This window comes from Lithobates pipiens, unplaced genomic scaffold, assembly GCF_037356315.1.
Source record: "Lithobates pipiens isolate NorthernLeopardFrog02 unplaced genomic scaffold, aLitPip1_a1.2 Scaffold_18, whole genome shotgun sequence".
Lineage (NCBI taxonomy): Eukaryota > Metazoa > Chordata > Amphibia > Anura > Ranidae > Lithobates > Lithobates pipiens.
Window position 1 is genome coordinate 266,124,862 of NW_027507758.1, and position 24,221 is coordinate 266,149,082.

General features: G+C 39.5%; 1 protein-coding gene across 22 annotated transcripts in view; it reads left to right on the forward strand.

The window, feature by feature from the left end:
* PTPRK (protein tyrosine phosphatase receptor type K) overlaps nt 1–24,221 on the forward strand; it is a 596,872-nt gene that overhangs the window by 486,032 nt on the left and 86,619 nt on the right. For 11 of the 22 annotated variants that reach the window (XM_077486902.1, XM_077486901.1, XM_077486909.1 and 8 more), the window contains 3 exons: nt 104–133; nt 16,247–16,407; nt 21,640–21,675. In XM_077486902.1, coding sequence (XP_077343028.1) covers nt 104–133; nt 16,247–16,407; nt 21,640–21,675 — 227 coding nt within the window. The remainder of the gene's footprint in view (nt 1–103; nt 134–16,246; nt 16,408–21,639; nt 21,676–24,221) is intronic. The other 11 variants (XM_077486906.1, XM_077486915.1, XM_077486920.1 and 8 more) reach the window with 3 other exon arrangements.

The window sequence follows — 24,221 nt, forward strand, 5'->3', positions numbered from 1 at the left end:
TTTTTATTTTTTTTATTGTGCTGCTTTGTTGAATGTGAATGATTCATGCTTTTTTCATTCACCATTGCTTCTCTTTCCTCACTGTTTGTGATTTGCCTACCAGGAGGAGCTACTATTCTTACTCCTACTACCTGTAAGTAAAAAATGGCCACCTATTTTATTTGGATTTTAACACTTAACATAAGATGCAGTATCCCTTTAAAAATAAGTACAGCACTTGAATCACAAGGCTGGTAAATGTATAGGCCAGTTATGCAGTTGTGTCTTGCAAACTTCCTTAGTTCTATACAGAAAGCTGTTAGCCACCCTTTGCTAACCAGCCCTTAGGAATAGTTTGAAAATTAAAGCTCACCAAAGGTTGAACATTTTTATCATTGAATTTATCTCTAATATTATTCCTTCCTTAGTAAGAGTTTGATCTGTTGAGAAAAATAAACTAGCCACTGTTAAGAGAGGACTCCACTCTGGCAAGAGAGGAGAGAAAGTACTTAATATAAGGTTGGCATTGCTTTAGTTATTTTTAGAGGGATAACCTACTGAATGTGTCATAAGTCACTAACACTTTTTGTTGCACGCTGTATGTCTACGGGTCATGGTTTCCTCCTCCTAACGAACTTATCTGTGAAAAAAATAAATAAAAATGTTTTGTAAAATCTGTCTGCTTGGGTATTAGTCTTAACTAATAATCAGGACGCTGCACGTGGTGGTGTTTAATTTGGGGCAGTGCTATTGTAGGTGTTAATTAGTATTTAGAAAACAGCAAATTCTTCATATTATGGGTAAGTACTATAGGATAAGTCCTGTTTAGAGGAAGAATGGCAGTTCATGTGCCACCATTTTTCCTCCACCTACTCGTTTCTAATTGGTGCTGAAAGGTGGAACTTTTAGTGTTTCTCACTGGTGAAATGTATTTTATTCAAGTCTTATGCCTACGCTGCATACATTTTTCTTTCCAAATTCTTCTGAACTTTAGTTCTTGGCACATCTGTGTCTTATATAGGACTGCAATATGGGTGAACTGAGTAAATATTAAAGTGTATTTAAACCCAATTAAAAAATGTAATACATTTAATAAAAAAGTATATTTATTGTATGATACATGATACAAAAAAATAAATAAATTCAGAGACCATGGGTTATATGATGCTATTTTTAGGTAATTGGACACTGGCAAAAGCTTGGCTGGATTTCCCAAACTATGTGAGGCTTTGGTTCTTTGCTAGTGTCTTTTAGCTGATGGATGCCTTCTCTGGCATATTGCATTTATGGCTGTGACCTAGCAGTTTACACTGCTGTTATCCTTGGGAACCATACCTAGAACCTGCGGCAGCGGGGTTGGCCTGTGATGTTTGATTTGGTTACTGGATCCTACATTCAGCGCTCATTTTGGCACATTGTGCAATGAGTGTAGTTAATGGCAGGATCTTATAGTGGGCCAGGACCATGGTCTATTCTTTTGACCCCTAGACCATGAAGACTCCTACAGGGCTTTGCCAACCATGGCAAGCGGGCCTGGAACCTGGATAAACAACATGCACAAGGTAAGTTAGGGTTTCCCTGTACCCTTATGCATATAATTTCCTGGCTTTACATTTTATGAGGACTACATCTGAGGATGTATGCTTGTTTGCACAGCACTGCTGTATGTCTTGTACTCACGGAACTGCTGTATGTCTTATATTCTCTCACTATTCAGCCTTATAGGTAATGTTATTGTAGTATATTTACCTTTTTACATGTGGACTTTTTTCACCTTCCTGCCGGGTGTTCCTCTCCAGCTAATGACTTTGTGATTTGAAACTGCATACTTTTGGAAGCCATTTTCTGCCAACAGCATAAGCTAATCATTTAGCCTTTGGCATAGGAGAGTTAGCCACAGGTCCTGGGAAAACTCTGAGTTCCCCTGTTCCAGAACAAGGTCTACCACCGACACTACTCCAGTCTCCTTACTTGGGCACCTTCACAAATGAGTGCCATGCGACCTGTCCGACTAAGGCAGAATTCACTAAGATTTGGTCTGTTCTACTCTAGCAGCTATTGTCACTTCTGGAATCAGAGGCCATCTGCCACAAATGCTGCTCTGCTTCTCCCCTTGATTATGTTCATAGGAGTTTTGGACTGTCTTTTGTATATTTCATAGTTAGACCTTTGCCCAATTTCCTGTAGACCTTCTGCTAGGTCTTTCAGATAAGCGATTCTCTTCCTGTTTAGTGTGGCAGGATATACTCTCCTTCTGTTCATGTATCCAGGTCTTTCTTATGTTACAAATATAATTATTCTTTTTCTTTTTTTACCATGTTTTGTGTTGCTAAATTACTGGACCCTTTCTTACCTCTGAACAATCCCAGGGTGTACCGGAGACTTGATGCCACACGATTCTTGTACCTGAATTCTTGCATCATATGCCTGACTGTTGCTCACATTATTCCCCTGCAGCTGGAATTGCATCTTTCTGGGTTTTTTCTCTGACCTTTCTAGTCCTGACATCTATTTCCGCACCATGTTCTCACCTATGCCTTATCCATGCTCAAAAAAATAAAATAAGTTGGTTCCATAACTTGGACCCCCTGCTACTCCTTACTGCTATAACACATTACTCAATGGCTTTCAGCCCTCAGACTCTGTCCCAAGCACTGCAGCACTCTTCCCTACCCCCTCCATGGCTGTGGTTTCCCAACTTTGGCTGCTACACTTTTTTCCCAGGTAGTAACATTCTGGCGTCAGACTTGGATCCCCTTCCCCCATTTTATTTTTCCTTGCGCAATACATATAAATTCCCCACTAACTACTCTGTAGACGGTCCATTTTTCCTAGTGTGCTTATGGGGAGCACCATTGTTGGATTTGTTCTGATTCCTCATCCTGCACATGCCTTTGCCCTGTACTTCTTACAGTATAAAACTTAGTACCCTGTAGGCCTTGATTTGAACTTGCATATTCTCTTCCTATCTCAGCTCTTGCACTCCCTGTTTACTTCCTGCTGAAGTTAGTTTTTCCTTGTCCCCTGCTTTGACCTTCTGGGTCACTCTGGGGTTTGTTAAGGACCTCTTGACAAGAAGAACCCTCCTTTCAGTTCTCAAGGGTTGCGTCTTTTTAGAAGTTCCTTTTAAAAACTGATCCTTCTTCTGTGTTGTCTGCAGCAGCGGTAAGATCTGCTTTTGCTTCCTTTCTTCCTGTTCGTGTTGGTGGCAAGGCCTCTTGGAAGCTGGTTCTCCTTGCTTCCTTAGGTGCTCCTAGTCTCTCTATTACAAGAGTTTCAAATTTTCCCTCCCACATCCTGGCAAATGGCGCAACACATATTTTTGTTCCCCTTAGTGGACGATCTTAGGCATGAGATCTACAGCTCTGCACCAAATCTTCCCTTAAACCTGACTGCTCTTCTCTTCAATTTTTTTTTTTTTTTAAAGGAAGTATGCCCTTTCGATTCCATCTTTCCCTTCCCCTGTCTGGTCATTTTGCTTCTATTTATAGGGCCTATACAACTCGTCTATCTCTTTTGAGTGCAGCCACCACATTTCTCCCAAACATCTTTTTTTTTTGCAAGGTGGCTGCTTGAGCTATAAACTATTGATCCCTTTTGTTTTTCCCCCTCCTTTTCCTGCAGTTTAGCTGTGTTTTGTTTTTTAATCTCCTTATTGCTTTCTAAAAAAAAAAAAAAAAAAAAAAACTGGAGCCTCACTGGGTAGGGGGGTTATATTATACACTGGTGGTCACACCCAGCAAAGCTTTTGACAATGTTCAGTTATCTAAAGGTGGCAGGATAAAGAAAAAATATATTGTACTCCAAGATATGTAATTTATAGGTATATCAAAATTATATTTTTGAGGCTTTTTTTTTAACCTTGTGATCCTGCCAGTAATGCACTTAATGTCCTAGAATGACAACACCCACTCTCCTCATTTCCATTACATAGTGCATAGGTATTTTGTAGTAGATATGGGAAATAAGTAGAGAACACTGCTTGAAATAAGACTGTTGAGTCCACAAGACATAGGACAACTGGATTTCTGGCAGGGCCATTTTTTTAAAACATATTAAACGGATATACCAAAAAGCTTTCAGTGGTGTATTGGTGTATTTAATGTACCAAATGGGAGAAAATAACAGATATTCGCAGTTACGGTTTACATACAGTTTACATACTTTTTTAAATAAATATCACAGAACAAGGAAAAATAGTATCAATATATATTTTTCCTTTTGGAAATAAACATTTAGATAATGTTTTATGTGTACAAAGCCATTGCTTTCCAGACATACAGTAGCCAACAAGATCTCCCATGCATTTGGCCTTAAAGCATCTGGTATACCACTTTGTTGGGTTGTTGTACTTTGTGAATGAGATGAAGCCGTGCTTCTATCATCCAATTACATTCAAGCAAAATGCATTTTATTTTTTATTCTCCTTGAACATGATTTAGTTTTTGGGAAGTGAAATTTCACCACATTTACTAAGCTCAGAGAAACATAAATAGCAAAGTACAATTTTCCTTGCAAAGTGAACAGCCTGTTCGCTTTATTAAATCAACAACTGTATGTCTGATGGCTCAGGATGGTATTTTTTTTTTCCAAAAGGCATGCATTTTTTTAAAAACTCAGGGTAACCTGAGAAGAATATAATTCTATGTGTACATATGCTGTTCATACTAAAAATTGACAGTAAGGGCACATATGAATGAAAAGCTACCCTATATAATATATGTTTATAGCAGAGCTAACAATAACTGATCTAAAAATGTAAAGAGGTTGTAAACCTTGTTTTTTCACCTTAATTTATCCTATGCATTAAGGTGAAAAAACACCTGCCAGTGACAGCCCCCCCCCCCCCCCCCCGTTTTACTTACCTGAGCCCTGGAACTTGACCCAATGGGGATGCGCTGTCTCTCTGCCCGGGGGTTCTCGGCACTTGATTGGATAGATTGATAGCAGTGCAGCCATTGGTTCCCGCTGCTGTCAATCAAATCCAATGAGGTGGGCGCCAGGGCCGAGTTGTACATTTGGCGGCTATGGACACCGAAAGCTGGACTTGGGAGCATTCCCACAAGGTTACCCCCTCGGGAGATCGCTTCTCCTAGGGGGTTATGTGATGTGGGGAGGAGCCGCCGGGGGACCCCAGAAGAAGAGGTTCTGGGCCACTCTGTGCAGAATGACCTGCACAGTGGAGGCAAGTATGATATGTTGTTTTAAAAAAAAAAAAAAAAAAAAAAACACCCTTACAATCACTTGAATCACTCATTTGTTACACTAGAGAGAGATCACAGTTTGTAATTTAATATACAGTTTTTGTAACTCGTAACTGTGTGTAATTGAATGTAAACAATCTCTTATAAGATCTGTTTATTGCCTATGTGAAACACTATACATTGTTTTCATTATGCTGAGTCTTGAGGTTAATGAAGATATCCAGTCTCTGAATTCAAAAACCTTTTGATGTGCATCTTGTTTCAGTCTTTTATACTTACAGAAACGTTGTGCCCGAGCTGCATTGAATTACATTGCAAGCCAGCAGTGTGGGGAGCAAGCTACTATAAAATTAGGTAGACATGTACCTGATTAAAAAAAAAAAAAAAAAAGAGGTAGATATTGTGGCATACATCCATTTTTAAAGCAGCCTTTGTACCTAATAAAGGTGCTGATGTGATGCCACTTGCATATATTCCTGTTGTACAATATAACGGGGAACGTCCAATGCATTCGCCACAGGGAAAATGAAATTCCTTGGTTGATGTAATATGAAAAATGTAAAGAAAATGATCCCTAAGGCTGCATTCACGCTTGAGTGTCTTTACGTGCTTTTTTTATATATATATAGTCTCTGTACAGGCATTTTAAATGTTTTTTTGATGTTTTTTCTTGATTTTTTTTTTTTCATCTTAGTTATTTTCAGCAAATGGAATGGTCGTTAGTAGACAGAAAAAAGAAAAGAAAAAAAGGCACCTTTTCATGCCATACCATTGAAAGTGGTTCTAAAGGCAGAGGGCTTTTTTTTCTTATTGCATTCTATGCATTAAGATTAAAAAAAAAAAACCTTTTGTATGCATCAACCCCTCATCTCTATCCAGCAATGTTGCATGAGAGACTCAGCTGTCCAGGACGATTAGCTGAGACACAGAGGTGAGCGAGAGGCTATGGGGGTGGGACCGGGCCATGGCTCCGTGTCTGAATGGACACAGGGAGCTGCGTCACAGGTTCCCCCATAGCAAGCTGCTTGCCGTGGGGGCAGGAGGGAGGAGCCAGAAGAGCCAGCGAGGGGCCCAAGAAGAGGAGGTTCTGAGCTGCTATATGCAAAACCACTGCACAGAGCAGGTAAGTATAACATGTTTGTTTTTTTAACAAAAAAAAAAAGACTTTAGTATCACTTGAAGTCCTATGGGGCCCAAAAATGCTTAAAGCGGACCTTCAGTCATTTTTTTCAACTTTCCATCAACAAAATATTCTGCCCTTGTTTTTTTTGTTTTTTTTTAACTTTGGATGGTCAAACTTTTTTTTTTCTGCCAGTAAATACAGTCTACTTCCTGTTCCTTGTCTGGTCATTAGCCTAGGCTTATGACATCATGCACAGCGCTCTCCCTCTCACTCTTGTGAGAGTTTGCCAGGAAGGGAGAGGGGGCCGTGAGTCATAAGAGGGCGCCGTGAGTCATAAGAGGGCCAATGAGAGCTGCAGAGCAGAATGTGTGCCTCGGTCTGTGTAAATCCAAGAAGTGAACAGGCAGCAGCTTCAGCTGCCCACAGTTAATATGGTTGCAGCCAGACTCAGTGGAGGGAGAATTCTGCTGCATATTTGGCAAGTACACAATCACAGTATATATAAAATATGCAGAGTAATTGGAGGGAAGCTTCAGAATGACAAAGATGTTTTTTATTACAAATCATGTGGGCAGACTGCAGTTCCTCTTTAAGGCCCCTTTAAAACGGGGCCTCCGTAATGAGCAGGCAGTTAGCAGGTCCATGTCTGCTCCTGTATGCAGAGCAGACACAACCACGCTGTTCTCTATGAGGCAGTCAAATGGAAACGGACCACCTGTCTGTGTCCATCCCACTATCATCTTATCCAGTCCGCTGGATAGATGAAGAATGCGTTCCCCCATCTGTCTGTTTTTATCGGATCTGATGACGGCAGGTGTGAGTGGACAAATATTTGCTGACATACGCTGCTTCATAAGGAACAATGGCTGGTCCAGTCAGGTCCGCCTGAAAAACTGACAGGCGGACCTGATTTGACCGTCCATGTGAAACTAGGCTCAAGCTTATAGCTCAAAAAAAGCCTGTGTACTTTTTACTACCTAAAAAATATCTTTTGCATTGCGGTTTAGTGTAGGATCACACATTATAGTCTAAATTGATATTTTGTCCGTTTTTGGCACGTTTGTGTGTGTGTGTGTGTGTGTGTGTGTGTGTGTGTGTGTGTGTGTGTATATATATATATATATATATATATATATATATATATATATATACAGTGGTGTGAAAAAGTGTTTGCCCCCTTCCTCATTTCCTGTTCCTTTGCATGTTTGTCACACTTAAGTGTTTCGGAACATCAAACCAATTTAAACAATAGTCAAGGACAACACAAGTAAACACAAAATGCAATTTGTAAATGAAGGTGTTTATTATTAAAGGTGAAAAAAAATCCAAACCATCATGGCCCTGTGTGAAAAAGTGATTGCCCCCCTTGTTAAAACATACTATAACTGTGGTTGTCCACACCTGAGTTCAATTTCTCTAGCCACACCCAGGCCTGATTATTGCCACACCTGTTCACAATCAAGGCATCACTTAAATAGGAGCTGCTTGACACAGTAAGGTCCACCAGAAGATCCTTAAAAGCTACACATCATGCCGAGACCCAAAGAAATTCAGGAACAATTGAGAAAGAAAGTAATTGAGATCTATCAGTCTGGAAAGGGTTATAAAGCCATTTCCAAAGCTTTGGGAATCCAGCGAACCACAGTGAGAGCCATTATCCACAAATGGCGAAGACATGGAACAGTGGTGAACCTTCCCAGGAGTGGCCAGCCGCCCAAAATTACCCCAAGAGCGCAGCGACGACTCATCCAAGAGGTCACAAAAGACCCCACAACAACGTCCAAGGAACTGCAGGCCTCACTTGCCTCAGTTAAGGTCAGCGTTCATGCCTCCACCATCAGGAAAAGACTGGGCAAAAATGGCCTGCATGGCAGAGTTCCAAGGAGAAAACCACTGCTGAGCAAAAAGAACATCAAAGCTCGTCTCAATTTCTCCACAACACATCTTGATGATCCCCAAGACTTTTGGGACAACATTCTGTGGACCGATGAGACAAAAGTGGAACTCTTTGGAAGGTGTGTGTCCAAGTATATCTGGCGTAGAAGGAACACTGCATTTCATAAAAAGAACATTATACCAACAGTAAAATATGGTGGTGGTAGTGTGATGGTCTGTGGCTGTTTTGCTGCTTCAGGACCTGGAAGACTTGCCGTGATAAAAGGAACTATGAATTCTGCTGTCTACCAAGAGATCCTGAAGGAGAATGTCCGACCATCTGTTCGTGTACTCAAGCTGAAACGAACTTGGGTTCTGCAGCAGGACAATGATCCTAAACACACCAGCAAGTCCACCACCGAATGGCTGAAGAAAAACAAAATGAAGACTTTGGAGTGGCCTAGCCAAAGTCCTGACCTGAATCCTATTGAGATGTTGTGGTATGACCTTAAAAAGGCCGTTCATGCTCGAAAACCCTCTAATGTAACTGAATTAGGACAATTCTGCAAAGATGAGTGGGCCAAAGTTCCTCCAGGACGCTGTAAAAGCCTCATTGCACGTTATCGCAAACGCTTGGTTGCAGTTGTTGCTGCTAACGGTGGCCCAACCAGTTATTAGGTTTAGGGGGCAATCACTTTTTCACACAGGGCCATGATGGTTTGGATTTTTTTTTCACCTTTAATAATAAACACCTTCATTTACAAATTGCATTTTGTGTTTACTTGTGTTGTCCTTGACTATTGTTTAAATTGGTTTGATGTTCCGAAACACGTAAGTGTGACAAACATGCAAAGGAACAGGAAATGAGGAAGGGGGCAAACACTTTTTCACACCATTGTATATGTGTATATGTATGTATATATATATATATATATATATATATATATATATATATATATAATATAGCTCTGGGATGTCCCAGCAGGTAATGAATATTAGCCTTATGCCCTGTACCCACAGTCAGACATTCCGACCACAAAATCCGTCATATTTTTTCCGACTGATTTTGTCCGAAACTGGTGATGCATACACATGGTCGAGACAAAGTTGTTGGAAAATCTGATTGTTGGGAACGTGGTAACGTTCGTTGCATACCATGGGACTACGTAGAGGCTTGTAGCCAATAGCTTTGGTCTCGTAATTTTATCTGAGCATGCATGGCACTTTGTCCGTCGGAATTCTCTACAAATGATCCGAAAAAGTCTGATCTTTGTCGGAAAATTTTAGATCCTGCTCCCAAAAAGCCCGATAGAGCCCACACATGATCGGATTTTCCAACAATATAATCCGATTGGACCTTTTCTGTCTGAATTTCCGACTGTGTGTACAAGGCATAACTCTGTGTCCTATGATGTATGAAAAAGAAACTAAGATTTTTCCGTCATACTTGCCTGTAAAATCCTTTTCATTGAGTACATCGTGGGACACAAAGGTCCCTCCCCTCTCTGAGGATTCAGTGCTTGCTACAAAACTGAAGTACTTCCTGTATGGGAGGGGTTATATAGGGGATCACTTCCTGTCTAAAGACCTTTTGGTTTACCAGTGTCCATTCACCTGGAGATGAAGTATTACCCAGCAGGTAATGAATATTAGCCTCTGTGTCCCATGATGTCCTCAAAGAAAAGGATTTTACATTTAAAGTGGAGCTCCATCCGATTTATAAACAATAGCTCCCAACTATTATTTTGCTGTTTTAACTATAAAACAGACCTTTTTTTTATATATAGATATATATACCTTTTATTTTCATGCATATCTTGCCCATTTCCAGGTTCTGGGGATTGCGGATATGGGCGGGGTTGCTGCGGCTATGTCAACACTTCCTTTTGTTCTGCACTGTCTCCTGGGATCCTTTCTGCTTGTTCCCAGGAGTCTGTGCGGTGGCCTGTCGCGAGTTATCATGCGATTTAGAACCCTTAAGTGACGTCATTACGACCAAAGCTGTTGACTGCGCTCCAATATAAACCTTGCTGCGCATGCGCGAGATTTAGGATAGAACGGCCGTTGCATTCTGGGAGATGGATGTCACAGAATCCCGGAAGTGAATGCCTGTGGGGTTCACATGCCCACAGGCAAGATGACTACATTCTATATCGTTTTTATAAAGCATTCTTTTAGTGAGAAAAAGCAATGAGAAAAGTAAAAAAAAACTCAACATGTAAGTAAAATGTTTAAACCCTAATTCGTTTCTAAATGTCCCAAAAAAAAAATCGGAGGCAGTTGAACCCTGCTTTATGATGAAAAATCCTGTTTTTTTTAATTATCGATGCTCGCCACTGAAACCACTGCTTGCAGGTTTTCTTGCCATCACCCTTCAGTGAGCTTAAAAACCTGGTTCTGTGGATTCACGCTATGGGGCTCATCTTTTCCATATACATGTGGATGCCCATTGTTGAGGACTTCTAAATCGCACTGGTGAGGTGGATAGTGACTGAGGATTGTAGCTGTGTAAACCAGAGGGATATCTCATCAAGGGGGACATCGGCATTTGGATACAGCTATTATGCCTGTTACCCCTGCAGCGGTGATGTGCTCTGGTGAATGCAGACATAAGAGGGAGATGTGGATGAAGGAGGGGAGCACTGGAGTCACCTTTATTCTGTTTCTGCATGGATCACTGTTTCTAGACTGTTTATTTTTGTTTTGTTTTTTTGATGCATTACATGTTTTCCTATAGAATTTTTTACACTATTGTTCACAGTATTTGTTGAATTTCATACCTACATTTGATTTATTTTTGTATGCACATTTCACTTTATAGAGAGTGTTGGCATTACCCATATTAGTAGGTCATATTTGATTCCCCCTTTTTTATATGCATTTGGCATATAGGATCTATTTTCATTTTTGAACAGCGCCATTTAACCTTTTCTAGAGTTTAACTATTTTTGGACTCCACCTAGGTGGTGTTCCTAATTAGGCAGGCTGCAGTTCTTTTCTTTCCTAAGGGCGGATACCTGTTATTTTAAAGTTGGAATGCTGATGATGACTCCTGAGCCTTTTTTTGAAGGCCTTTTCTTTTGCTTTTACATGAATTTTTACGTTGGAGATAAGCCACCCAGAACTTTTTGGCTCTTTTAAATGTATTTACTTCTGTACTGGTCAATACCTTTTATTTAAAGTGATTGTAAAGACTCGTTTTTTTATTTTTTTAAAATAACAAACATATATCACACTTGCCTCCACTGTGCAGCTCATTTTGCACATTGTCGCCCTGGTCGTCCATTTCTGGTCGTCCATTTCGGCGGCTCCTCCCCACATCAGATAACCCCCTAGGACAGGGATATGCAATTAGCGGACCTCCAGCTGTTGCAGAACTACAAGTTCCATGAGGCATAGCAAGACTCTGACAGCCACAAGCATGACACCCAGAGGCATGATGGGCTTTGTAGTTTTGCAATAGCTGGAGGTCCATTAATTGCATATCCCTGCCCTAGGAGAAGCGCTCTCGCGGGGGGGGGGTTACCTTGCGGGCACGCTCCCAAGTCCAGCATTTGTGTCCATAGACGCGAATGCTGGACTTGGTCCTGCCCCCCAGCACCCACGTCATTGGATTTGATTGACAGCAGCAGGAGTCAATGGCTGCGTTGCTATCATTCTATCCAATCAAGAGCCGGGACTCCATGGAGAGAGAGGGGACAGCATGTCCTCACCAAGGGAAATACGGAGCTCAGGTAAGTAAAACAGGGGGGGGGGGGGTATAGGGGGCCAGTCACTGGCAGGTGTTTTTTCACCTAAATGCATGATAAGCTTAATATGCTCTTAAAGCATACCCATTTTTTCCTCCAGTATAAAATAAAATCCCAGGATTTTATCACATTTAATATATTGTAAAATCTTGAATAAGAACCGTCTTCCCTCAACCACCAGTACACTGAAGATGGGTCGTGGATGGGTCTTCCAGCATGACAATGACCCAAAATATACCTCCAAGGCAACAAAGGAGTGGCTCAAGAAGAAGCACATTAAGGTCATGGAGTGGCCTAGCCAGTCTCCAGACCTTACTCCTATAGAAAATTATGTAGGGAGCTGAAACTTGGTTGCCAAGCGACAGCCAAAAAACCTTAAGGATTTAGAGAAGATCTGTTCAGCGTGGACCAAAGTCCCTGCTGAGATGTGTGCAAACCTGGTAACCAACTACAAGTAATGTCTTACCTCTGCTTTCCAAGAAGGTTTTCTCCACCAAGTGCTAAGTCGTTGTGTTTTGCTTGGGGATCAAATACTTATTTTGCTCAGTGAACTGCTACTCAATCATGTGTTTTTCTAGATATTTGATTGATCTTCTGTCTCTAGCCTTTAAAATACACCTATAATAAAATATATAGACCCTTAATTTCTTTGTAAGTGGGCAAACTTACAAAATCTGTAGGGGATCAAAAAATGTTCCCGCTGTATTTTATGAGTTTAAAATACATACAGAGGGAACAAAATGCTTGTTTTTGTTTTGGTCAAGGCATTGCTATAGACTAGTGACCTTGGCACCCCAGATGTTTTGGAACTACATTTCCCATGATGCTCCACTACACTGCAGAGTGCCAAAGCATCATGGGAAATGTAGTTCCAAAACATCTGGGGTGGCAAGGTTCGCCATCACTGTTAGACCATTAGTCCAAACCAGTATCTCTTGCTGGTTCCTTATGTAGGAAAAAGGTTCCTAAACACACCCACCATAGCTCTGTTCTGTTTCAGAAGGTTTAAAGTAGATGTAAACTCAAGCATTATAATCTCCTAGTTTTTTAAATGATTAACCACTTGCTTACTGGGCACTTTAACCCCCCTCCTGTCCAGACCAAGTTTCAGCTTTCAGCACTGTTGCACTTTGACAATTGCGCGTTCATACAACACTGTACCCAAATAAAATTTTTATGATTTTTTTTTTCCACAAATACAGCTTTCTTTAGGTGGTATTTGTGAAAACAAAAAATGTAGCGCTATAAAGTGATTGTACTATGGGAAATAGAAATGGTTTCCTAGTAGATAAGAACAACCTGTGTTTCAAAAAATAAAGAAAGGTTCTAGACTTATAAAAAAAAAGTGTAAACAGCATCATCAACAGGATGCAGTGATTAGTGTAAGGTAACAAGGACAGTGCCTAAATAGTAAGGCGACAATGGGATCACATAACATGAATCCTATGTGGGCAAACTATTATCAGTTCATCAATATATACAGTTCATCAGTCTAAGCATGAATCTCCTTCTAAGGCCAATCTTCCCGTATCAGCCAGGGCAGTATGGACACCATCAACAGCAATTTATTTGTCTGTAGCACTCTGTGACACTTTTATAAATGTAAGGTAGGTACTCTTACCAGGGCTGTTGGACCCACATGCCCTACGACAGTGGGTCAAAAGAGCTTGAAATCCCGAAGGGATGTATCCCGGCTTCCAATAAGCTGAATCGTAATGTACAGTCCTGCTATAGATGTCCTCAGTCCCGGATGAAGGTGAGTAGGCCAAAGTTTGCTGACCGGTGTTATACTCACGTTGAAAGTGGTGATATCCCAGAGGCATTCAAGTTTCGAGAAAGAAGGCTCATAAAGATGATATGAAAAAGAAAAAAGAGGGCTCCGGATGGTGTAGATCAAAAAAAAAAAAGTTGGTTTTATTAAAAATATACATATTGGACAAAGATAAAAAGTGATCACAAAGACAAATTGTATAAGAAAAAAGCAATATGGGGTGCAAGTAATGCTTTCCGACGCGTTGATGACCGCTTGTGTCGAAACGCATCGGTCAGCATTACTTGCACCCCATATTGCTTTTTTCTTATACAATTTGTCTTTGTGATCACTTTTTATCTTTGTCCAATATGTATATTTTTAATAAAACCAACTGGTTTTTTTTTTTTTTGATCTACACCATCCGGAGCCCTCTTTTTTTTTTTTTTCATATCAACTTTATGAGCCTTCTTTCAGGATATATCTCAAAAGGGTTTTCAGTCATTTTATATATGTAGCTTTCATTAAAAAGAATACCTTTTCATCCTGCCATGAAAGCTTCACAATTGTGGTCCAGTGTGTCACCCTTTTACAGGTGGCCTGGTTGACCCTACAAGCAGCTAAACGAGGATGGAGGAAATGCATAGCACTGATATGCAAAAATGGATGAAAACAGTCAGATACAGAATTCTGTGTAATACAAATATGGCATATATTTAATACATAGTTCTTTAGGGGAACATAAATGCCACCTACTTAGGGTTAAAATTTACTTTATTGTAACAAAGTGTCAGTATATCACAACCAACAATCAGATTCAAAGCTGCCTTGGAAGTTTGAAGGTGATTCATCAAGCAGTAAGAGCGGAGGTCGCAGAACATATCCTTCAGAAAGTACACACTCCTTGGATATGTAAGGAGCTATCTGCATTCTTGCTGCACGCAATAACCAGTGTCTATAATGATGGTAAACTAAGTGGGCTTCTGACTGTACAGCTGCATTGTTTCCTGGATTGCATTAGCAATTAGTTAATTGTTGCCATATCTCCTTAAAGTGAGGGGAAAGAGTTGTAAAGCCTTTCTTACCCTGTGTAAAAGCTACTGCAAGGCTTAAAGAAGATCTTCACCCACAAATCAAACTTCCCTTTCTCCACCCCTTTGCTACATAAACATCACTCACTTTTTTTATTGTATTTTTTTTTTACTTTTTTTTCCATAATAAAAGATTTCGGTCCCGCGCCCCATTCACATTACTTGCCTAGGCAAATCATGTGCCTCCTGTGATATGCACATCGTATATCCCAGGAGGCATAGTCTTTGATCCTGAAACTATATCTTTGTTGATAGATTGCACAATCAGATGCACGGTAGAGTGCCTGAGCACCACAAAACTTGGAGTGCTTATGCTGCCCTATAGATGCTTTCTGTTCAGTGTGAACAATGCTTTTTAGCACTTCGTGGTTTTAAACCTCAAACTCCGCTATCAGGGAATAGTGTGCTCTAGTTCTGCAGTGTGTGTGATGTCAGATCCCTGTCCCCTGCTTTCTAGAGCTTAAGAGGTGCTATGCAAATTTTGTGTGTTAGAAAGCAGCAGATAAACAGGTAAAACTTGCATAGGAGGATATGTTTAATCGCTGTGTATCGACTGAGGCTAGTCATTCAATAGTAAAAGTAAGGGCTTACAACTGGACAGGTTTGCTTAAATAATCCTATTAGACTTTACCACAGTGATGAGACTTGTCTGGCTGTTACCAAATTGGCCTGTATTTGCTAATATGTCTTTTTTTTTATTTTTTTATCCCTGAATGCATTTACTATACTTCTAAATATATATATATATATATATATATATATATATATATATATATATATATAAAAAGAAAATAAATGATAGCCTAAATTATTAATTACCATAGGTCAGTTTGTGTTGCTTAATGCAAACATTACCAGACTGTCACTTTGTAAAAAATACTGTTGAGTTTTAATGCATATTTCATCAATAAACTGAAACTTGTTTTGATAAATTTTTCCCTTTTTAATGTATGTAATATGTATTTTTCCAGAAATTCACAAGGCTGATATAAAAAATATCTCTGATATTCACTGTATGGTGCTGTCTTGATCTTGTAATTTTCTTTTAGAAATATTTATATTGTGTTATGTTATGGATATTTTTAGGTTTATGCAGGAATCTCAAATATGTTTTTTTGATTTTTACACCAGTAGCTACACATTCACAAGATGCTGAACATTGTGGGATGCTTGTCAGTGGGGGTTTGCAGTATGTCACAGATGAATATCTGTGAAGACCGTTAATCACAGTGAAATAGACTACAAAGATTTTTATATAGTCCTATAGAGCTCACTATTGTACAACTACTATAGTGTTTATCTTCAACTATTTAACCATTATTGTCAAGAAGACAGTGGAACACTAAGCTACATGTGAAACTGGCAATTTGGGTTATTCAGCCATATGAATACTGGAAAAATGCAATAAATAGCAGTGAATTGAATGTCTCTTCTCCTGTACAAGTAAGGCAGTAAAAGTCTACTTTCCTTTTCAGTAAACTGGCAAAGAAGCGCAAGGATGCCATGGGTAACACGCGCCAGGAGATGACTCATATGGTCAATGCAATGGATAGAAGTTATGCTGACCAAAGCACTCTGCATGCTGAAGACCCGCTGTCTATTACCTACATGGATTCTCACAACTTCACCCCCAGATGTAAGCACTCTCAAAGCAACATAAGATCCAAAACAATGTATATTGCAGGCACAATACTATCAAAGGGATTGGATAACTTTTATATTGTGAACAATGTTAAATTGTATAAATTAATACAAGGGTATAAATCAATTTAATGCTAAAATGTCATCACTTTTCTAAAAATCTCTGCTACTTAGAACATTAGGACTTCTGGACTTATTAGGACTTATTGACATATGGCCTAACTTAGATTACAGAGTTAACAAGTGAACAAACCCCAGAATCAATTAAAGAATTTAGATTTTTTTTTTTTTATTGTCTTAGATGCACAATTTTCAGAAACCATTTCAACATGAACACTTAAGCAGGCCAGGGATAACTCAATATTCTTTCCTTTCACCATGCGGGGAGCCTTCCCAGTCATCGGAGCACAATTTCTACTAGACCCACCGTTAGTAATAACATATAAAAAAAATCAGACAGACTTGGTTGTATACCAGTCAATCAATGGATCAAGACTGGTACAGTCAGCCTGCCCATACATGGATCAAATCTCAGCTGGTTCCTGCTGAACCGGCCAATATTCGATCCATATATGACCAGCTTTAAAGAGACAGTCTATTCCTCAGTGGTGTTTTATATATAGGTATAGTCTGAAGCAGCAGCATAATTTCTCAGCTGTAGGTACTGGCTCTGTTCCCACCCATCTGTGGTTATTCCCATTACTCCTGATGCCTTCTCCTAAATGGAAAATTAAGCAAAGAAAATGGACATGCCTCATAATTACCATTATACATTTACTGACTTGGTTCCCAGCAGTCTATCAATAACAAATTGTTTTGGGTGTCCTTAGACTTTAAGGTTAACCTATTTGTATTAGGCTTTCTACCCTTTTAGCTATAAATTGCTAACACTAACCAGATCTGTCAGACTAATAGTATTTTAGATAGACCCCAGGTAAATGGCCAAAAATAAATGCAGATAAAATTGACAAATTTGCTTATCCACTAAAAGATTTGTAAATTCCACTTTTCTGTTTCCTACACCTTTGCCAGACGGCACAGCCAGGAGGGTTAGACCAATTTTTCTGTTTGAGTTAAAGATTACAGATCACCCACCCACAGCCTGCACATTGATGAATAAAACATAAAGCTGCCCATACACTGTGTGAATTTCTTTCCTGCAACCACAGACAGTGTTAAGAGGGGAATCGGCCATTGTCTTCTCCCGGTGGGCAGGGGAAGTCCTGCCCACTGGAAGAAGACAGTGATTATTGCTAGCGGCTATAGCAGCAAAAGATGTTGATCGATCGACTTGGTACATATAGCCTGTCCATTAACGATTCAAATCTCACCGGTTCCATGTATGGCCAGCGTAAGAAACACACTGACATGCCATTAGATCTCTTCACACTTATTAACCACTTCAATACATTTTCACCCCCTTCCTGCCCAGACCAATTTTCAGCTTTCAGCACTGTTAAAATTTGAATGACAATTGCACAGTCATGCAACGCTGTACCCATATGAAATTTTGATAATTTTTTTTCCCCACAAATAGAGCTTTCTTTTGGTGGTATTTGATCAGCTCTGCGGTTTTTATTTTATGCGCTATAAACACGATTTTTTACTTTTTGCTATAATATCCCATAAAAAAAAAATTACCTCAATTTAGGCCGATATGTATTCTTCTACATGTTTTTGGCAAAAATATCGCAATAAGCATCTATTGATTGGTTTGCGCAAAAGTTATAGCGTCTACAAAATAGATGATACGTTTATGGCATTTTTATTATTTTTTTCACTAGTAATGGCAGCGGTCTGCAATTTTTATCGAGACTGCAATATTGCAGCGGACGCTTTGGCACTTTTGACAGTATTTTGGGACCATTCACATTTATACAGCGACCAGAGCTATAAAAACGCACTGATTACTGTGTAAATGGGACTGTCAGGGAAGGGGTTAACACTAGGGGGCGAGGGATGGGTTAAATGTGCATCCTAGGTAGTGATTCTAATTGTAAGGGGAGGGAACTCACAAGGGGAGGAGACCGATTGGTGTTCCTCTGTACTGGGAACACACCATCGCTCTCCTCTCTGACAGGACTTGGATCTGTGGGTTTACACACAGAGATCCATGGTCCTGATGTGTTCACAGGCAATCGCGTGTGCCCGGCAGACATCTCGCATCAGGTGCCTAGTAATGCGGCGGGCATGCACGCCCCCTAGAGGCTCAGAAAGTAAAATGCGTCATATGACGGCGGCCCAGAGGAACAAAGGGTTCCTACCGCCGTCATATGACTATGCGCACTAGGGAAGTTGTCAAATCTGCCAAGCCAGATTTGCTCCACTGCTACACCTTCCTCTTCCCTTCTAAATAGTGGGAGATTGGATACTGAGACAGATAAAGATACCTAGTTTTATGTAAAGCACATTTGTTTTTTGTTTTTTTTGTTTTTTAGAGAGACCCTGTTAACTACCTAAAAATTGCAGGTAAAATCAAGAATTTTTTGTATGCTAAAGTGCAATTTTTTCCTTTCCATAATTTATTTGCAGTATACCTTTGAACTTGATAGGAATTTTAAACCAAACCATAATAGCAGCCACCAGCACAGAGGACTTTTCATTTAACGTCAGTTCTGTTCATGGTGCTAATTACGTAGTTTTCTTTTTGTTTTTTACAGAAAAAAATTATAGCAAAAAAGTAATATAGCATATACAATTGCTATACAAGCCATATTGTAATTTTAATGTTTTTAAAAATTGACTTTTCATTTCATCTTACAGTGCTGTGATTTTTTGGAAAATTCTATGTAACGTGGCAACCTGGAGGAGTTCTGTACACTGTTGGTGTGTAGAACACCTTAAAGAGTGGTTTCCTGCTTGTGTGATTGGCACACTGATTTTAACATGAGGTCTGCACTGAGATACAAATCGGATTTTAAGCATCCTGTACAATAGAAATAAAATTTTTGTTGAGAAATTCCCTGAGGGTTAAATACTTCCAAAGGATAGCAGGCACTGGAACTTTTCCCATGAGAACATTGAAAGTGATTATAATGAACATAAATCCCTCCATTCAGAATCAGTATCTAAAAGACCTGTTCATACATACAAACAGCTATATCTTTAGAGCAGAAACGGGTAGTAATCTGCAACTTTTTTTTTCTTTTTAAATCCTTGCAGTGTACATTGATCACATGGCAGTCAAACCATCTATAGTATTCCTCCCCTGTGAGGGGAGATTTATTTTTTTAATTTTTTTTTTAACACAAGCAGAGTTATTCTTCAAGCTTTAACTACTCTAGGAGAGTCAATTCCCTAGCATAGCCCCTCCCCTTCTTGCAGATCCTAGCCCTAGATTAGGCCCTGAGGACCCCATTCATCACTCCCCCAAAATAATATTTTATGTAGCTGAAGGGGAAGGAGTAATGAGGAATACTATAGATCAGAAGTGGTCAACTTGAAAACTTTAGAGGTTCCTGATACGTTGATAGGGCTACACAAAATCAGTATGTTTTTATGTATTGAGGTGCAAATAAAATGGCTGTAATGTACCCCAATGCCCAAAAGTCTCAGTCCTGCTGAATATTTTGCAGCGTAGAGCTTTGCACACTGAAAAGAAAGCGGTGTTAGTCGCAGCAATAGTAACCCCCCAGCATTGATGTCCAAGGCTACAATCAAACCCCCTAGCATTGGTGTTCGTAGGTGGCGTTATAATTCCCCAGCATTGATGTCAGTGGCATCAATAATAAGAGTCTCTGTCTTTAGTTAAATAAATGTAGAAATGTACTGACTGTCCAAAATCCATGCTGTGCCCCAGACAACACTAACTTATTTCTGGCAGCAGTAAACAGTGGAGGTTATTTATGAAAGGCGAATCCACTTTGCACTGCAAGTGCACTTGGAAGTGCAGTCGCTCTAAATCTAAGGGGTAGATCTGAAATGAGTGGAAGCTCTGCTGATTTTATCATCAATAAAAAAAGCACCAATCATGTGCAAGTTGAAATGACATTTTTTATTTTTCTTGCATGCTCCCCTCGGATCTACAGTGACTTTACTTTAAAGTGCACTTGCAATGCATTGTGGATTTTCCTTTAGTAAATAACCCCCAATGTGTCTTTGCAGTAGTGCCTCTTGATGCTTCTTCGTAATCCTGCATGTATGTTTTTAATAAGCTGTCAGGGCAGTGACACTATCACTAGTGCAATCATGTTGTACCCACTGAAGATTGCGTGACAGCATTTGTTTACATGGAGAGTTTAAAGAAGCTAACAGTTGTGGGGACATCACAGGTACCTGCTGCTTGAACTACTAATACACAGGGCTAGGGAGGAGTAGCTGTTGCCTGTGCTCTAAAGGAAGCCTTTGACACACCCAGAAGTGTAGGAGACAACACAAAATAATAGTGGCATTTACATTTCGAGAACGTTGAACAGTGTGTGTAGATGTGTTCCCTGATGTGCAGTGACCGGAAAGTATAATGTGTTGCGAGGGTCTGTACAAATGTGTTTTTTCTTTATGTTCCAGTAGTTTAGTTTTAACATATTTTTTTTTTCCTCCTGATAATGTAATAGTCATTTTGAATTTATTAGATGGCAGTCTGCAGAAATGTTATTTATTGTAGAAGGTTATAGCATTTAACATGCTAATCTGCTGGTGCTGAATATTTGCTGCACTATTTTTATATGGTTTTAATGATGATTTTTCTTCACTTTAAATTTCACTGTATCTGCTTCTTTACTCCGTTCCTTAGTTGCTTCCTCCATGCATCTCTTGCAGCAGTGCTTTTATTGGCTGTTTGATCGTTGATATGCTAGAGCTATTCATTTGTTACATCAGCTTTTTAAACTGGCCCATCCATTCACAAATAATGCATGTCATTTAAGAATAAGTTCAACACATGCATTCATATTCTGTTTGTCCTGTAATATAACAGCCCCAGGGCAATCTTTATTGTATAGTGAGAGATGATTATATACAGACTTGCTGAAATCTTAAGAGCAAGTTGCCCCATATTTTCTTTTTCTTTTTCCTGAGTGCATAATCTTTAAATGTTGGAATTTGTAGACGGAAGGCCGAATTTGTGCTCTCATGTAGGTCTGTAAAGTACTTTTATAGTCATTGTTGGCCTGCTGGAAGAATCAACTTTTAATAGCTGTTGATGTCTTGTGCTAATTTTTTGTCTGTCTGTTTCCAACTGCCCATACTGGAGGTAATGTGAATTTTCATGAGCTTTGTTTTCCTGCAGTGCCCAATGATCCACTTGTGCCGACCGCTGTGTTAGGTGAGGACCTAGTCTGACATCATCACCAGTTCACGCATGAATGATTTTCTTGCATGTGACTGAATGTTAAGAGCATTTATTTAGTGATTAGTGAACAGGAACATGTAGATATAGCTTGTCTGAGTAATACAGAACCAGTAATTTTGTGGATCACAATTTTTTTTCATTCTTTTTATTATTTAACTGTAATGTTCATGCATTATTGAACTTTTGATTTTTACGTAAATGTTATTTTTTCAAAGTAATTACACTTCAGATATGCAGACTTGCAGTCATCAGATGGCTTCAACAAATATTTCTCTGGTTCTTAACATCAGCTTATGAACCTGGCCAGTTATGAAGGATAGTTGAGGATCTATAGTGAAGAACTGCACAAATATGGCAAATTAGTTGAAGAAGGCACAGATTAAACAGAACACATTGGTTAAATGTCATTTGAGTAAGATAGTTTCTGTTTCTGAGCACTGCGGTTTTGTACTCGGTACATTATTTCAGGTTCCATTTTCTATTTCACGCCTCTGATATACTTTGGTTCCAATTATCTCTTCTATGGTAAAAGCTTAGCCACAAATAAACATACAATATCAAGCTATTTCAAGGGGTTTATTTTCATCTTGATAAAACTAAGAGAAATGTGTGCTCCCGTAAAATGAATGCCAGCAGGTAACCTGGACGTATAAACACTGCTTGAAAAAAAATCTTGAACATTCCAAAAGCATTTAATTTCAGTGGCCATGAGTAGATAACTATGGCCCTGTCATTTTAACTTCAGTATTCAATGAAGGCCATACTGATATATGAAATCATTTATTGTATTATAAAAGTACAGTACTTTTTTCCAGTGTACTGAAAACAAGCTGTAAAGAAAGTTTTATGATTTTTGTTGCCTTTAATGTCTCTAATTTGGATGATATTTTCACGCCAAAATATTTTCCATTCAAATGAAACCTGTACTATGTCTGTACTGGGGAAGATGAAAAATACAGATTTACTTTAACTTTGGATCTTTTCCATACTAGAAAGGACTAATCACTAGGGCTGCTCTAGTAGACTGTATAGTAGTAGCATTAGCTGTAGCATTAGCTACATACAATAAGCAGTGCTGCATTAAGACAGCAGAGCAAGCAACGTCCTGTCGGCTGCCAGATAGGCTTACTGCATCTTCACCTTTGCTATATGCTAAGACCAACTCTCTTTATATCTGGTGCAGACAGGAATTTGATTGTACTGCTGCTGGAACACGCCACCACCTACTGTATGTTGCTAATGCTACTACTGTTACAGCACCTCCAGTATTTTGGCCAGCTTGGCCTAAACAATCTAGTTAAAGTAAAAAAAAATAACAAACATGTTGTTCTTACCTGCTCTGTGCAATGGTTTTGTACAGAGCATCCCCCCTCCTCCTCTTCTCGGGTCATCCGCCAGCATTTCTGGCCCATCCCTCCTGCCAAGTGCCCCCTGAACAAGCTGCTTGCAATGGGTGCACCAAAGCAGGCTCGCTCCAGGGCCACGACTCTGCGTGTCAATTCGCAAACAGAGCTGTGGCTCTCTCCTCATTGGGTCACTGGCTGTTGACCTTTCGCTACTGTCTTAGGAGGGAGAGTGCCCAGAGAGCCAAGGCTCTCGTACACATCGCTGGAGGAAGATCGGGCTCAGGTAAGTTTTGGGGGGGGATGCTGCACACTGAAGGTAAATGAATGCATGAAGGTTAAAAACCTTAATTCTTTACAAACACTTTACGCTTGCATTATTGACTTTCCCTATGCTCTCTTGTCACCACAATAAGACTCCCAATCGGCTGTGTAAGTTTCGCTTACTGAGCAAGCTGAAATGTACACGAGGCTATGTATATTTCCTCTTTCCCCATGTGACAGCATGCAAGCCTGGAGATTGGCTTCTCGGGCACCAATTGCTATATTCTGGAGGGGCCAGAATGAATGTCACGTGATTTACATACCTACCTAGGGAGACTGTCGATGGCAGAGATGTACAAAAAAGCAGATACAGCATGCTTAAAATTTCTCCTGTAAAGTTAATCCGTTACCCAATATGGGAAAAGTACAGGTTAACTTAAAATAAAAAGGTAAAATCAAATAAATGATTAAACATTTTGTTTACCAGGTTAGTTTTGCTATTTGATTTCAGTATGATATAAAAAAGTTGAGAACCAGGCTGTAAATTGTTTTGGGGGAAAATAAAGGCATTTTAAAATTTTTCTCCAAAAAGGAAAAAAAAAATCTTGTTATATTTGATTACCTGTACTAGCACGCTGAATTTTATTTTGTGAAAAATATTCTTTCGGATTTTGCTGTCAGATTAAGAAATTAAATCTTCATAATTGTGGTAAAATACATTTTTATTTAGGGTTTTTTAGCCAGGATATGACGTGGCGTTGATTGTTGTATACATTTTGTAGATCATGTCCTTTTTTGTACATTGCTTTTTGGTTTATGAGTAGAAGTAGTCCTTGCAGTTATCCACTGTATTATTTTTTTGTCTGCATGGCTGGTATTTTTCATCCATTTCACCCATCCCCGCTACCCATA